Here is a 13,926-nt window from a genome sequence, read left to right on the forward strand (position 1 = left end):
GCTCTCTAACGCCGACGAGCCACCGCAAAACATCAACCACTCAATGTCGTCGCCGCCGTCGTTTTCCTCACTTCCCATCGACATCGTCGTGGAAATCTTAGCTCGCGTCCCGAAACGCTCTCACCCGATCCTCTCTTGCGTCTCCAAGAACTTCAGCCGTCTTGTTCGTTCGCCGGAGATATACAAGATTCGCTCTCTCCTCCGCAAAGACTCACTCTTCATCTGCTTCGTCGGCAAAACGGGTGCGCAATGGTTCACTCTCCGAAGAGCTGAGAACAACAACCCGACGACAGAAGAGAAGAACCGCTTCGTCTCCATCGACCTCGCGTTTCCTTCTCAGACCGAGCAAGAACCCTGCGTCGTCGCCATAGGCCCGGAAATATTCTTTATCTGTGGATCATTCAATCCTTCGTCAACCATGTGGATTCTTGATTCAAGAACCGGGACGTTTCGCCAAGGACTTAGCTCGAGAGCTGAAAGGCTATGCAGAAGCGTGGGTGTAGTCGGAAGCAAGGTGTACGTGATCGGGATCTATAGAGACGCCGACGAGATGCACGTGGAGTCATTTGACACGAAGACGCAGACGTGGGAGCTAGCGCCGGTTCCTGAGGATCAAGGCTGGTGGTGGAGCTGGGCCCCAACTGTGTCGTTGAACAGGAAAGTTTGTGCGTTACGTGTTTCTGGCAATGCTAGGTGCTACGATCCTAGAGACGGGTCTTGTGAGAGTTTAGGTTTGCCTAGTAAGGATAAATGGTTGTGCAGAACGGGTGCTTGTGTGATGAACAATGTGCTCTACGTTTATTACGCTAGGTTCGGGCTCATGTGGTATGACTATGAGATGAGGCTGTGGAGAGTGGTTAGTGGTTTGAGTCATCTCAAAAAGGTTCGGTCTGTTGCGATGGCGGAGTATTACGGAAAGTTGGCGTTCTTGTGGGAAGATGTTGAGGTTGGTGTGAGTGGTAAAACTAAGGAGGTTTGGTGTAGAATGATTGCTTTGGAGAGGAGTGAAAGAGGGGTTCATGGGATTGCTGAAGCGTCTCAACTTCTGGGGAGTGTCCTTCGTGGCTATATACTGCATCATTGTCTCTCTGTTTCAGATTAAAGAGAATAAAGTGTCCCTCGTTGCTATAGATAGAATGTCCCACGTTGCTATAGATAGAATCTCATTGATTAAGCAAATGATGTTTCTTTACATTCCTACTTCTTTGTTTAAGTAGTTTGATTGTCATATACATGGACTTGTCCTCTATATTTTCAGCAGTAGTAGCATATTCAATTCTTGAACTCTTGCTTTCTACAACTATTCGGTTAGGTCGTTTGTATGATATTAGATTTGTAGATTCTCTCACCTGGTGGTTTGCAACTTGCAAACACTGGAACTGGCCACTATGGGCCTGACTGGTTCAACCGCAGCGGTTGCGGTTGCGGTTGCGGGAGTTTGCGGATGCGGGTGGTTGCGGTTTCTAGCGGTTTTAAGAGATTTGTACGACTGGTTCTGCGGTTAGAAATTGGTGCGTTTGCGGGATACTTATGACTGGTTAACTACCAAATGCAGCAGCGGTTAAATAATAAATTAATAATATTTACATTTTATACAATTATAAAAATATCAAAAATAATAATATTATAATAAATATAAAAGTTATATTTAGAAAGTTACAATTTAATTTTTTTTTAAATATAGAAAATATTTTTATTTTAGAGTTTTATAATATTAATTAAAATATAATAGATATATTTTAGCATTTTTATAATTCCAATTTATTTTTTTTATTGAATATTTTTATTTTTGTATTTATATTGTTTTGGAAAAAAAGAAATTTTTTTTATCCTCTCGCAACCGCCCGCAACCGCAAACGCTAGCTGGAACCAGCTTTTGAATTTATGAGGTTCAGAGCGATTTAGAGTGGTTTGGAGCGGTTTGAGTGATTGTTGCGAAACGCCAACAACCGCTACCAACCGCAAAAGCTGCGTTTGCGGGTGGTAGCGGGAAAACCAGTCATACCCTATATATGTGCTTTGTTTTTTTGTTAATGATGAACAAATGCCGACGACTTATATCCCATGTCCTGAAAGTATTTACAATGAGATGGTTTGGTATGTTTGGAACTGACTTGTATTTCACGTTTCCATAAAAATGCTAGCTTCTTCTTGCAAATGATCTGAATATTTATGCAAAACCGAAAAAAACTAGAGGATCAGTTGTTATTGTTGAACAATCGTTTTATTAGGTTAATATGAACCATTGTGTTTTACTATGATCTGGCTCCGAAGGTCTCGGATAACTTCTTGAAGTTTTTTTCCTCTTTATTTTTTTATCTTTAATTAAATAATTTGATTATGTATAGTAGCTGATCCTGCTCATCATTTGCTTGTATTCAATCAATACCGGCTTAGATTGTATTGTTTTTTTTTTCTCAACAGATTCTAAGTGTGACTTTTTAAGTCAAAGATATCTGATAGGTAAGTCAAAAGAAAATAAGGGTTTTTTCCTTTAGGAAATATACAAAACAGTATAAATTTGGTAGTTTATAAAATATATCATTTGAAGTAATTTGTATAAGATTTTCTTTACCATAAAAGGTTCTTTGTATTTTTTTTTAGTGGAAATTATCATATCCAACTCAACAATTAGATAGATTTTGTGATTATATACACTTGTAGATAAGATTCGAACGCAGTAAATGAGAAATTGCATTTTGTAATATTTCAATTAGCAGATATAAGATGCTTCTGTCTGAAATTTAGCACATAAATCATATTTAACAAAGTTTTCTTCTTCAATAACAAAGATTCTTGTAAGGATAATAAATCTAGCAAAATGAGTCAGCCTTCCGTGATTATCGCAACTGCTAGCTACGATTATACAATCCGATTCTGGGAAGCCCAATCCGCTAGCTGTTACCGTGCCATCAACTGTCCTGCTGTGGTCTCTCTCTCTCTATATATATATATATCTTGATAATGATGAAAATTTTCACTTTATCTAAAACATTTTTCATTATAGCCTCAAAGAGAGCTCGATGAAGGCCGTAACCCTCAGCATGTGAACAAGCTCGAGATAAGCCCAGATAAGCGTTACCTAGCAGCAGCTTGCAACCCTTATATACGGCTCTTTGATATCAATTCCCATCATGGACATGTATATATATCGTTTATTTTATCTTTATTTAAATGTGGTTTTTGGTTTCTTGGACATGGAGTCTTACGTGAGCATCTTTAGGTGAGGACTTTTGTTGGACACACCAGCAATGTTATGGCCGTTGGGTTTCATGCTGATGGCAATTCGATGTACTCAGGATCAGAGGATGGCACAGTTAGGATCTGGGACTTGAGGTACAATTCAGCTGAAATCAATGCTAGTTAATTAAAGACATACATGTTCTTAGCAACACTTTGTCGACTCGTAAACCGAAATGTAGGGCTCCTAATCGACCAGAGGTGTACGAACGGAATTGCCTAAAGGCATATCACTTGGATGGAAGTGTTACCCCAATTAACACAGTTGTTTTACATCCAAATCAGGTACATCAAGTCTAGCTAACTCGTGTATATATATGTTAGTGCTTGTTGTTGTTGACAATATATATATGTATCAGCTTTCTTTATTTGGTAACGAGAGTTGTGTGTGTTATCACACTATCTAATTGGTAAAATGGTACAGATTGAACTGATATCTGGAGACCAAGATGGAATTATACGTGTATGGGATACCAGAATGAATTCATGTACCATTGAACTGGTACAGTTCTTTATACTGTAGTTACATTATAATTACGTAAAATCATTTGATAAATCACACTCGGGTGTGTAACTATATATATAGGTACCAGAACCTGATACAGCTATACGGTCTTTATCGGTTATGAGGGATGGGACAATGTTGGCTGCTGCTAACGACGGTGGCACATGTTTTATATGGAACATCTTGCGTGAAAGTCAGGTATTCTTCTCATTAAATTCGTTGGATACAAGTGTTTATTTGTGTTCTATTGGTGATCGTACATGGACAGAGCCAGTTGCATTGTCCATGTCCTTATATACGACCAGTCTACATTCCCTAAGGTTTTAAGAAGTAGTTGTGTTGTAATTGTGCATGCAATTTAAAATTTAATTCCACTATGTACCAATAAGTGCATTCTTAAAGGGGATGACTGAATCAGTCGATAGAACATCTCAAAAAAAAAATTGATAAATAATTTTCCTTATTTTGCAGGTGACAACCGAGTTTGAGCCCATTCATAAGCTTCAAGCTCATGATAGACAGATCCTTAAATGTGTCCTATCTCCTGACAACAAGTAATGCCTTTCTTAAATCTTTTTCCTAAAAATTTTTCCTAGTTCTCTCCAAACCTTGGAAACTTTTACATAAATATTTGTTAATCAGATATCTAGCGACTGCATCCTCTGATAAAACTGTCAAAATCTGGAACGTCGACAGTTTCACGCTAGATAAAGTGTTAACAGGTATGATCTCCATGTATTTAACGTCTTATTTTATTCTCAAGTTTAAAATCATCAATCTTATTTAACAGGACATCAGAGATGGGTCTGGGACTGCGCCTTCTCAGTGGATGCAAAATTTATTTTAACAGGTACTAATCTCTATCCACTTGAACACTTGTGCGAGACATAAGAAGAGTCTTTAAACTGGTTTTGATTCTGTAATTTGCACAGCATCATCGGACATGACGGCTAGATTGTGGTCGATGGAAGAGGGAAACGAACTGAGAGTGTACCGAGGTCATAACAAAGCAATTGTGTGTTGTGCACTCAATGATGTCTAGATTGTGGTCGATGGAAACGGGAAGAGAACTGAGAATGTACCAAGGTCATCTCAAAGCAAATGTGTGTTGTGCGCTCAGTGGATAATCTTGAATAAGAATCAAAAAGGCTAAATTAATTATGGACAAGTTATGATTATGAAACTTGTGTTGTTTGTGTTTTAGAAAACTCTTTTAGATTTCAACCGGATTCATTTTAATTGCTCCTCTCTGATCTCGTCGTGATTAAACATTTCTCCCTACATTTAAAAGCTCGAAACATATGGAACCTCGTTTAGATGTTATACAAAAAAAATCTGCCAATGATTAGCTGCAACAAATATTGCATTATTTTCTTATTTCTAGATAGGCAAATTAAGTGGTCTCGTTTGTTCCGTATGCACTCAATGCTTATAATTAAGAAATGCGGTCTAAACCCTCTTCTAGTTTGTAAAAGCATTTTCTCTCATATACTAACACATCTATGTTTCCTAATCATTTTTAAATGCTACAACTAGTTTAATTTATTTTCTCTTACTACTAGTAGTAAACATTCGATGCATTAACTACCCAAAATGAAGGTTAGAGAGAAAATTGCTACTTGTAGTTGTAGCATTTAAAGATGCATCGATTGCATTAACACATTGATGTTTCCTGATCATTTTTATTGCATTAACTACCCAACAAAATAAACATCGGATGTTTATACAATTTTCTCTCTAATCTTAATTTTGGAATAAGAAATGTAGTGGGTTAGAGATGCTCTTAATTGCCAATTTGGGTGTAAAATTTATTGTTTAGGCCTTTACGGTTTAAATTATGACTTTGTAATAAAGCTTATTCAAGCCGTTAGAATTGTTTGTTAAAATTTAAAATTTAGAGTTTGAGATTTAGCATAGAATTCTAATTTATTATTTTAAAACTTGCATTTAAAAAAAAAAAACATGTGATGCATTAATAAGGTTTACCGATTGGTATATAGAGAAAATTTCCGGTTGAAATTGTATGTTTAAATGTTCAAAAAAAAAACTTGTATGTTTACTCCATTACATAAGTAAACGCACCGTTTAAGCGTCACCGACACGACGGCGCCTCAGGTCATTTTCTGATAGACAGTAGCCGGTGAAGTAGCTGTTAACCAACGTGGAACTCGTGGACAGGACAATATATTATTTATAAGCCACTAGCCGACAGTGGCCTCGCGGCTTTTCACGTGGTGTCACTAGAGAGGCGAGAGGGAATTTAATTATTAGTGTAATACTCTCAGCTCAGGTGGACATATAGACATAGTCGTGTGTCTCTCGGAAGTTGGCAAAAGCTCCGTGACTTGTCAACGATGGCCCCGTCCCGTTCCGTCGGATTAACATAATAAACACTAATATATGACTCGATCAAATGGCTTTGACAAATGTTTTACAGATATAAGTCAACATTAAATTTAAATAGAAAAGGTCACAAATACAAAAGGTCAGGTATGATATTTCCTAGAAAAATTATGGTGTCTTACTCTTCAGTATGAGAGTGAAAACTCAGATTACAATAGATGACCTTAAAAGTCAACTACCGGGAAACCAATTTTTGACAGTTTGAGAGATTAATCAGATGAGAGACAAAACAAAACAACCCATTATAATATCTTCCGAGTATAATTGACCAATATTCACTGGATTACCAGAATTTTTTTTGGACAAACCATATTTCAATAATTCAAATGTTTTACACTCTTTCAGAAGAGGAAATTTTACAGAATAAAAAGTATAACCATCTACAATCTAGACAGAGAAATATAATCAAATGAATACTGACATATTTACTGACCTGTAAAGTTATAGAGTTGAGAGACTTTAAGCTATTTAAGCTTTGCAATCTCTTTGAATACTGACATACTAACTCACTCAATGATTATTGACATACTGATCATATTAATATGGTTAGATGAATTGAGAAAAACGGAGTTCCTTGAGTGAAGTTCTGAACCCTTCGGTATTAGAAGAGATTGTCAAAGCTTAAAGAGCTTAAAGTCTCTCAACTCTACAAAGATCTTAAAGTCTCTCAACTCTACAACTCTACAAGTCCGTACTCTACAACTTACTGACCATATTAACATATACACGGAGTTCGTCGAGTGATGTCACCTTTCGGAATGGAGTTATGAAATTTGTAGAGTTGAGGGACTTTAAGGTCATACTGACTGACCATATTATATGTTTATATCGTGAGTTAGTATGTCTCAGTTCGTCTGACCATATTAATATATTACTATGGTTAGTCAGTATGTCTCAGACTTTTATATGTTAATATGGTAAATAAGTATGTTAGCATTTACATGTTAATATGGTCAATAAGAATCAGTAAGAATATTGATCACTGAGAGTTAAGAGACTTTAAGGAAAAAATACATTTTCGCATGACCATATCAATATGGCCAGTCAGTATGTCAGTATTCAATTTTTTTTAAAAAAATTACTTTAATGGTTGATGAAGTAAATATGTCAGTATTCGTCTGAACTCTGAAGTAAATATGTCAGTATTTGTCCGGCCATATTTATATGTTAATATCCTCAGTTAGTATGTCTCAAGCTCTTTTATATGCTAATATGGTAAGTAAGTATGTCAGTAGTATTCGTTTGACCATATTAGAACCAGTATGAATATTGATCATTGAGAGTTGAACCCTTCTGAACATGTTTTGTATCCATTCAGAACGTGTTTTGACAGTATCATGAATCAATTCACGATATGTTTCACTTATTTTTCTCATTGTTTAACATATTATTGGAGGAGCATATGACTCATTTTTCACGAAAAAGTAACATACGACTCAACTACAAGAAAAAAATATTGGAAGAGGAGAAGGAAATACCATTCTGAGAGGTATGTGTGACGTTAGCGGCGTATTACTATCTCGTTTATTTAAATCGTTGAAGCAATATTATTTTATAAAACTGAAAGTCGGGTAAACATTTTAGGTGATATAAACTAGTAGCTTTGTTTCACAATGTGGTAGTTTTGGCGTTTTCACATATTTTAAAAATAAATTTTTAATTATACCAAGAATAACTATATTTTTATAGTATAGATTTTAAAAGACAAATATATATATATATTATAATTTTCTAAATTAATATGGACAAAATAGAAAAAATTATAAATTACACTAAAAACGTAAAACAACTATTTTTGTGAAACATATATCTTTGTTAAATTACGATATATTCTTACAAATTAAAATGAATAACAAATCTAAGAAACTGTTAGGCTTGAAACAAATAGAAAAATAATTATTCTATGCCATTTTTAATTAAAAGTAAGAAGGTTGACAAAAAAATAAATTTAGAAGCAAGAAGTAACGTCAGCGCAAAAGAATATGATTAGTGTATTTACTTGTTTGCAATTTGTTAATTTGATTATGAACACGTAAACAAGGCACGTGTACCGAAGAAACGTAAGAAAATGTCCGCATCCGTAGACTTTTCCTCCTCCGGTCGTTAAAAAAAAGTTACAGCGATCAAAATCACAAACACAAGACGCCGTGACCGTCGATTTAAAGACGTCATCATCCACGTCATTAACACCGACACGTGTCAGTGGAAGACCCGCATGCCACACGATTCATTGGCTCGTTCGGTGGTAGCCTCCGGTCTCTCTCTGTTTCCGTGGCGCTGTTTCTTCTTCCATCTCCCCTCTCCTCTCTCTCTATTCCCCCAAACATTTGGGCACAGAAGAATCCCTCTCTCTCTCTCTCTCTCTTCCAGAAAGAAGAAAATTGAAAAAATAAAAAAAAGTCTTCTCCTTTTTTATGAAATAGCAATTGAGAAAGAAAACCCTAGCACGTCTCCGCCGTCTCAGGATTCATCTCGCCGCAGATTTGGTGGGTTAACCGTTTCGAATCGGCTTTCAATTTCTCCGGTGAGTTTGAATATCTGTTTGGAAGCAAACGTTAGAAAATTGATTAGCTTTATGGGTTTGTTGTCCACCATATCTGGTAAAGTTGTAAGCTTTATGGTCTCGAAAGTATCTCACTTCTTCGTAACTCTTGTTCGATTTGGAAACTGATGCTACTTTTGTTCTGTTCTCATCCACAGCTTGGTTGTGTTGAAGAACAGCGTTTGAGTTAAGGTTATTGGGAGTCATTTGCAACCTGTCAATGCCATATGGCTGAAGACAGCCTACGGGTTGGTGTTGGTGGTATGATGTCTTCTGGTTTAGCCGTTTTGCTGAACGGTGAAGACGCCAAGGAGAGTTCGTCTAAATCTCGTATTGTTCCACATTTTGATTATTCCCTTCACCGCCCTCTAGAACGGACCATCGAGTACATATTCGGTTTACCGGAAAAGTCAGTTAGTCCACTGGACGGTGGGAAAGTAGACAGTAGTTTGGTCCGAGCCGTGATCAAGAATCAATTCTCCAAGCTTCATTGCGAGCTAGATGCTAAAACTAGTCATAGAGAAGGAATCTCTGTTGTGAGTCATGGTGTTGTCGCCCTCGAAGATTACAGCATATGTGGCGAGATCAGGATCGTGAAGCCGCCTCTTGTCTTAGAGAGCTTAGCGCTCTTCAGCAGCGCCAGGGCCAACGCTTGTATCTGGAAAGGCAAATGGATGTACGAAGTTGCTTTAGAGACCTCGGGGATTCAACAGCTTGGTTGGGCTACCATTGCTTGTCCTTTCACTGATCAGAAAGGTGTGGGAGATGCTGACGATTCATATGCTTTTGATGGACGAAGGGTGAGCAAATGGAACAATGAATCTGAGCCTTATGGGCAGTCGTGGGTGGCTGGTGACGTCATCGGTTGCTGCATTGATTTGGACTGTGATGAGATATCTTTCTACAGGAATGGTGTCTCCCTTGGGGTTGCGTTTTCCGGTATCAGAAAACTTGGACCTGGATTTGGATATTACCCTGCTGTTTCTCTCTCTCAAGGCGAGCGATGCGAGTTAAATTTTGGTGCTTACCCGTTTAAGTACCCTGTGGAAGGTTACCAACCTCTTCAAGAAGCTCCATCTCGAAGCTCTTTTGCAACAGAGCTACTACGATGCTTCTCAAGACTGCTGGATAGGCCGGACCGCTCGTTGGCTGATACGTTAAGCAGACTTAGGAGGTTTGCCTCCGTTGAAGAACTCTTCTCCCCAGTTTCCCGCGCCATATGCGATGAGTTCTACTACATACTCGAGCAAGACCGTTTGTTGGCTGAGTACTTAGGACGGGGTGCATTTCTCTCATTCCTCTTGGAGATTTTCAGAACTCAAGCGCCGCACGACTGTTCAAGTTTAGACAGAGTTCTTGATGTGCTTCTTGCGTCCCCGTTGTCTCATCTGATCTTTGGGCATGTAATAAACGCTCTTGCCTTTAGCTGCAAAACAGCGACGCTTACTCTGATCGAGTGTCCGTACTCGGGGCCTTATCCTTATCTTGCGCTGGCTTGTCATTTGTTGAGACGGGAAGAACTGATGGTGCTGTGGTGGAGATCTCTGCATTTCGAGTTTCTGTTCGAAGGTTTCTTGTCGTGTAGGAGCTCCAATAAGCATGACTTGCAGCAACTAATGCCTGTTGTTTGGTGGCCTGGATCCTCTGAAGATATTTCCCATGAGAGTAGCATGGGCTTTACCATCTCTGCTCTCTCCGAAGCCATTAACAAGGTTGAGGAGAAGCAGAGAAACCTCTGTCTCTTGGTCATACAATTCATACCACCCATATCGCCTCCCCAGCTTCCTGGTTCAGCATTCAGGGGATTCCTTCAGAACCTCTTATTAAAGAACAGAGGCGCAGACAGGAATCTAGCCCCTTCAGGAGTCACACGAAACTCAGTTCTCGTCTCTCTCTTCTCGGTTATACTCCATTTTCTGTCAGAAGGTTTCGAGATGCTGAAGAGTAGCGAAGAAGCTGTCCGTCACAACGTTGGTTTCCTTCACAGAGGTGGTCAGCAGAAGTTTCCGTTGAGCTTGTTTCTTAAAAACGATCCACACCGAGCTGATATCACTAGGCTTGGCGGGCTGTTTAGTCATATATCTAAGTCCTACCCTACAGATGATGACCAAGAGGAAGAGATAATGCGGTGGGAAGAAGGTTGTATGGATGATGAACACAATAGAGTAACTCACACAACCGAGCAGAAGCCATGCTGTTGCATAGCCTATGATACTGATCTTACTAAATCCTCAAAGGACCGAGGAAAGAATACTGCGAAAAGTTCTCGTGGTCAGTGCAGCTCCATTCCCGAGAGATCCTCTCATGTTGCTGCGGAATGTAGCGGTGGAAGTTTCAACGAAGAAATAGAGGACAAGCCTAGCACGAGTAGTCAGTCTGACCTCCCTGACTTTGGTTATCGTCCAGTAAGGTTTATGAGGACTTCACTACAAGAGAGCAGAGTATCATCGGCTATACTAAGCGAAGAGGAACTGTTAGATTCTCTATTGCTATTATACCATATTGCTGTCGCTCCAAATTTTAAGCAGGTGAGTTTATTTGTTTTAGATTATGTTGTATGATACATGCATGTGCTTGAAAGGTTGATTGAATGTCTTTTTGTGCTTAGGCATCATACTACATGTCTCAGCAATCGCAATCGATATCGCTTCTTGAAGAAACGGATAAACAAATAAGAGAACGAGCTTCTGGTGACCAGTTAAAGCGCTTGAAGGAGGCTCGCAAGAGTTACAAGGAAGAAGTGATGGAGTGTGTTAGACATTCTGCTTGGTAAGTTTCACCTTTAATTCTTGGATCATTGTACAGCAAAGTGTAGTGATGAAGAGGTTTTAATCAAACTCTATGAATAGGTTTCGCATCTCATTGTTCTCTCGGTGGAAGCAAAGAGGAATGTATGCGTTGTGCATGTGGGTTGTTCAGTTACTTCTGATTCTCAGCAAAATGGATTCTGTGTTTGTGTACATTCCAGAGTTCTACCTTGAATCTTTGGTAAATAGTTTAATGCCTCCACTTTAGGAGATGTTCCTTTAAGCGTAATCCTTAAAACTTACAGTCTCTTTGATATATATTTTTCTTCAGGTAGATTGTTTCCATGTGCTTCGCAAGAGTGATCCTCCGTTTGTTCCATCAACAACGTTTATCAAGCAAGGACTATCATCATTTGTATGCTTTAATCTCTTTTTGTTTGTCTTTCTCGTATTCATGGCTGAGTATAGTTAATTAGCTCTAACAATGGTCATAATATGAATTCTTGGGGTTTTTTCAGATAACTTTTGTAGTAACGCACTTCAACGATTCAAGGATATCGAACACAGATCTTAGAGATCTACTTCTCCAATCGATATCCGTCTTGGTACAGTACAAAGAGTATATGGAAGCTTTTGAGAACAACGAGGCAGCTACTCGGCACATGCCTGCAGCTCTACTCTCAGCGTTTGACAACAGATCTTGGATCCCTGTCACAAATATATTTCTTCGTCTTTGCAAAGGCTCCGGGTTTAGCTCATTGAAGAACGGAGAGTCTTCCTTTTCATCTACCGTCTTCCAGGTTTGTTTGATTTGATTTATATTGTTCCTACTTGATCCTAAGTTTGCATATTAGATTTTTGATTCTCTTGTTATGGTCTAGGCTCTTCTACGAGATGCTTGTATCAATGATGGTGAGTTACTCTCTACTTTTCTTAACCGGTTATTCAACACGCTGAGCTGGACCATCACTGAGTTCTCCGTCTCGGTGCGAGACATGCAAGAGAAGTATCAGGTCAGATAATAATAAAGCTTGTTGGCTGGATCATCCTTTGTATCGATCAAGTTTACCAGTTTTTTTTTTAAATTCCTCTTTTGTCTTTATGTGCAGGTGATGGAGTTTCAGCAAAGGAAATGCTGTGTGATATTCGAGCTTTCAAGCAATCTCGCAAGGGTTCTAGAGTTCTGCACTTGCGCAATACCACAAGCCTTTCTTTCTGGGACTGACACAAATCTCCGTAGGCTCACTGAGTTGATTCTTTTCATCTTGAATCACATGACCTCTGCAGTAGATGACGAGTTCTTTGATCTGTAAGTTCATTAAACAAATGTTCTAAACGCTTGAAGTGTCACTCAGTTAAGCATATTTTTTTTCCTTGGCCAGGTCACTTAGACGGCAAGGACAACCTTCAGAGAAACTCAGCCGAGGGATCTTATTAGCTCCTTTGGTTGGTATAATCCTGAATCTCTTGGAGGCTAGCGAAGATTCGAAACAGAAGCAACAGCATGACGTAGTTGGCCTTTTTGCAAGCATGGACTGTCCTGATACAGTCTATTGCGGGTTTCAATACCTCTTGGAGTATAATTGGGTACGTTAACCTCTCTTAAATCTTAGTCTCTTACCATGTTTGCTTTTCTTTACCAATCAAAATGTGTTTTTCAAGGACGGTTGTGTAAGCGGGGATGACGCGTATGTGAAGAAACTCGGACAGCTCGCGAGTTTCTTGAACCACCTCGTGAACCGAGCTTCATCACAGGAACCCGCTAGAGTCGAAGAGCTGTTCAACAAAGACGCGACAGATTTGGATGACAACACGTGCTGTATCTGCTACGCGGGCGATGCTAATGCGGTGCTTGTTCCGTGCTCACATCGGTCATGTTATGGTTGCATAACTAGACATCTCCTCAATTGTCAGAGATGTTTCTTCTGCAATGCTACGGTTATTGATGTTGTAAGAGATAACGAAGAAGATGATCAAAGATGAAGCTCAAAGTAGTTGCAGCCAGCAGACAACACAGAATAAAAGGATTTTAGGTGGGGGAGGAAAGAAAGAAAGAAAGATTATAGTATAGGATTATGAATAAGACCAGATAAAAACAAATGTCTGTGATAATTTTGTATTACCTTGGGTCTGATGTTTACTGCTAGGCTTCTTTCTTCCTTTTTTTCTTGTATATATGAGAATGAAAATGGAATTTTTTTTAAGACTCAATGTTTTGATTCGTTTCTTGTTGAGCAGTGATTTGAAAGTGCCTATCCAGTCGGTAACCTTATTGGAAAATTCTGCTCAAGCTCGAAAGAACCAGCAACTACGCACATTTTGGCCGGTTCTTGGTGTCAGATTAAACAGTTATCTTATTCCGGCTTTTTTATATAATGATTATCACTTACAAAGAATTGAGTAATGCACGAATAAACATCTTAAGCATATAATTAGCTATAGCAACTAAAATTAACATGCTGGTGACATGCACGGACAATAAAAAAATA

The 13,926-nt window shown here is 38.6% G+C and overlaps 3 protein-coding genes across 3 annotated transcripts; all 3 read left to right on the top strand.

Moving 5' to 3' along the window:
• Positions 1-43: 43 nt before the first annotated feature.
• LOC103842759 (F-box/kelch-repeat protein At2g44700-like) lies at positions 44-1,102 on the top strand. Its single transcript, XM_009119424.3, has one exon. The coding sequence runs from the start codon at positions 44-46 to the stop codon at positions 1,100-1,102; it is 1,059 nt and encodes a 352-aa protein (XP_009117672.2).
• A 799-nt stretch (positions 1,103-1,901) lies between these two features.
• On the top strand, positions 1,902-4,906 carry LOC103842762 (target of rapamycin complex subunit LST8-1-like). The gene is made up of 10 exons (XM_018654441.2): positions 1,902-2,929; positions 3,008-3,142; positions 3,224-3,336; positions 3,423-3,525; positions 3,665-3,742; positions 3,827-3,943; positions 4,217-4,299; positions 4,388-4,467; positions 4,536-4,595; positions 4,678-4,906. Exons 1-10 carry the CDS (start codon positions 2,822-2,824, stop codon positions 4,785-4,787), a joined length of 987 nt encoding a protein of 328 aa, XP_018509957.2. The 5' UTR covers positions 1,902-2,821; the 3' UTR covers positions 4,788-4,906.
• A 3,497-nt stretch (positions 4,907-8,403) lies between these two features.
• LOC103842484 (E3 ubiquitin-protein ligase RKP) lies at positions 8,404-13,664 on the top strand. Its single transcript, XM_009119108.3, has 10 exons — positions 8,404-8,672; positions 8,849-11,218; positions 11,299-11,459; positions 11,540-11,678; positions 11,769-11,852; positions 11,956-12,237; positions 12,319-12,450; positions 12,547-12,746; positions 12,820-13,024; positions 13,100-13,664. Exons 2-10 carry the CDS (start codon positions 8,918-8,920, stop codon positions 13,418-13,420), a joined length of 3,825 nt encoding a protein of 1,274 aa, XP_009117356.1. The 5' UTR covers positions 8,404-8,672; positions 8,849-8,917; the 3' UTR covers positions 13,421-13,664.
• Positions 13,665-13,926: the final 262 nt, after the last annotated feature.

This window comes from Brassica rapa, chromosome A09, assembly GCF_000309985.2.
Source record: "Brassica rapa cultivar Chiifu-401-42 chromosome A09, CAAS_Brap_v3.01, whole genome shotgun sequence".
In the NCBI taxonomy this organism is placed as follows: domain Eukaryota; kingdom Viridiplantae; phylum Streptophyta; class Magnoliopsida; order Brassicales; family Brassicaceae; genus Brassica; species Brassica rapa.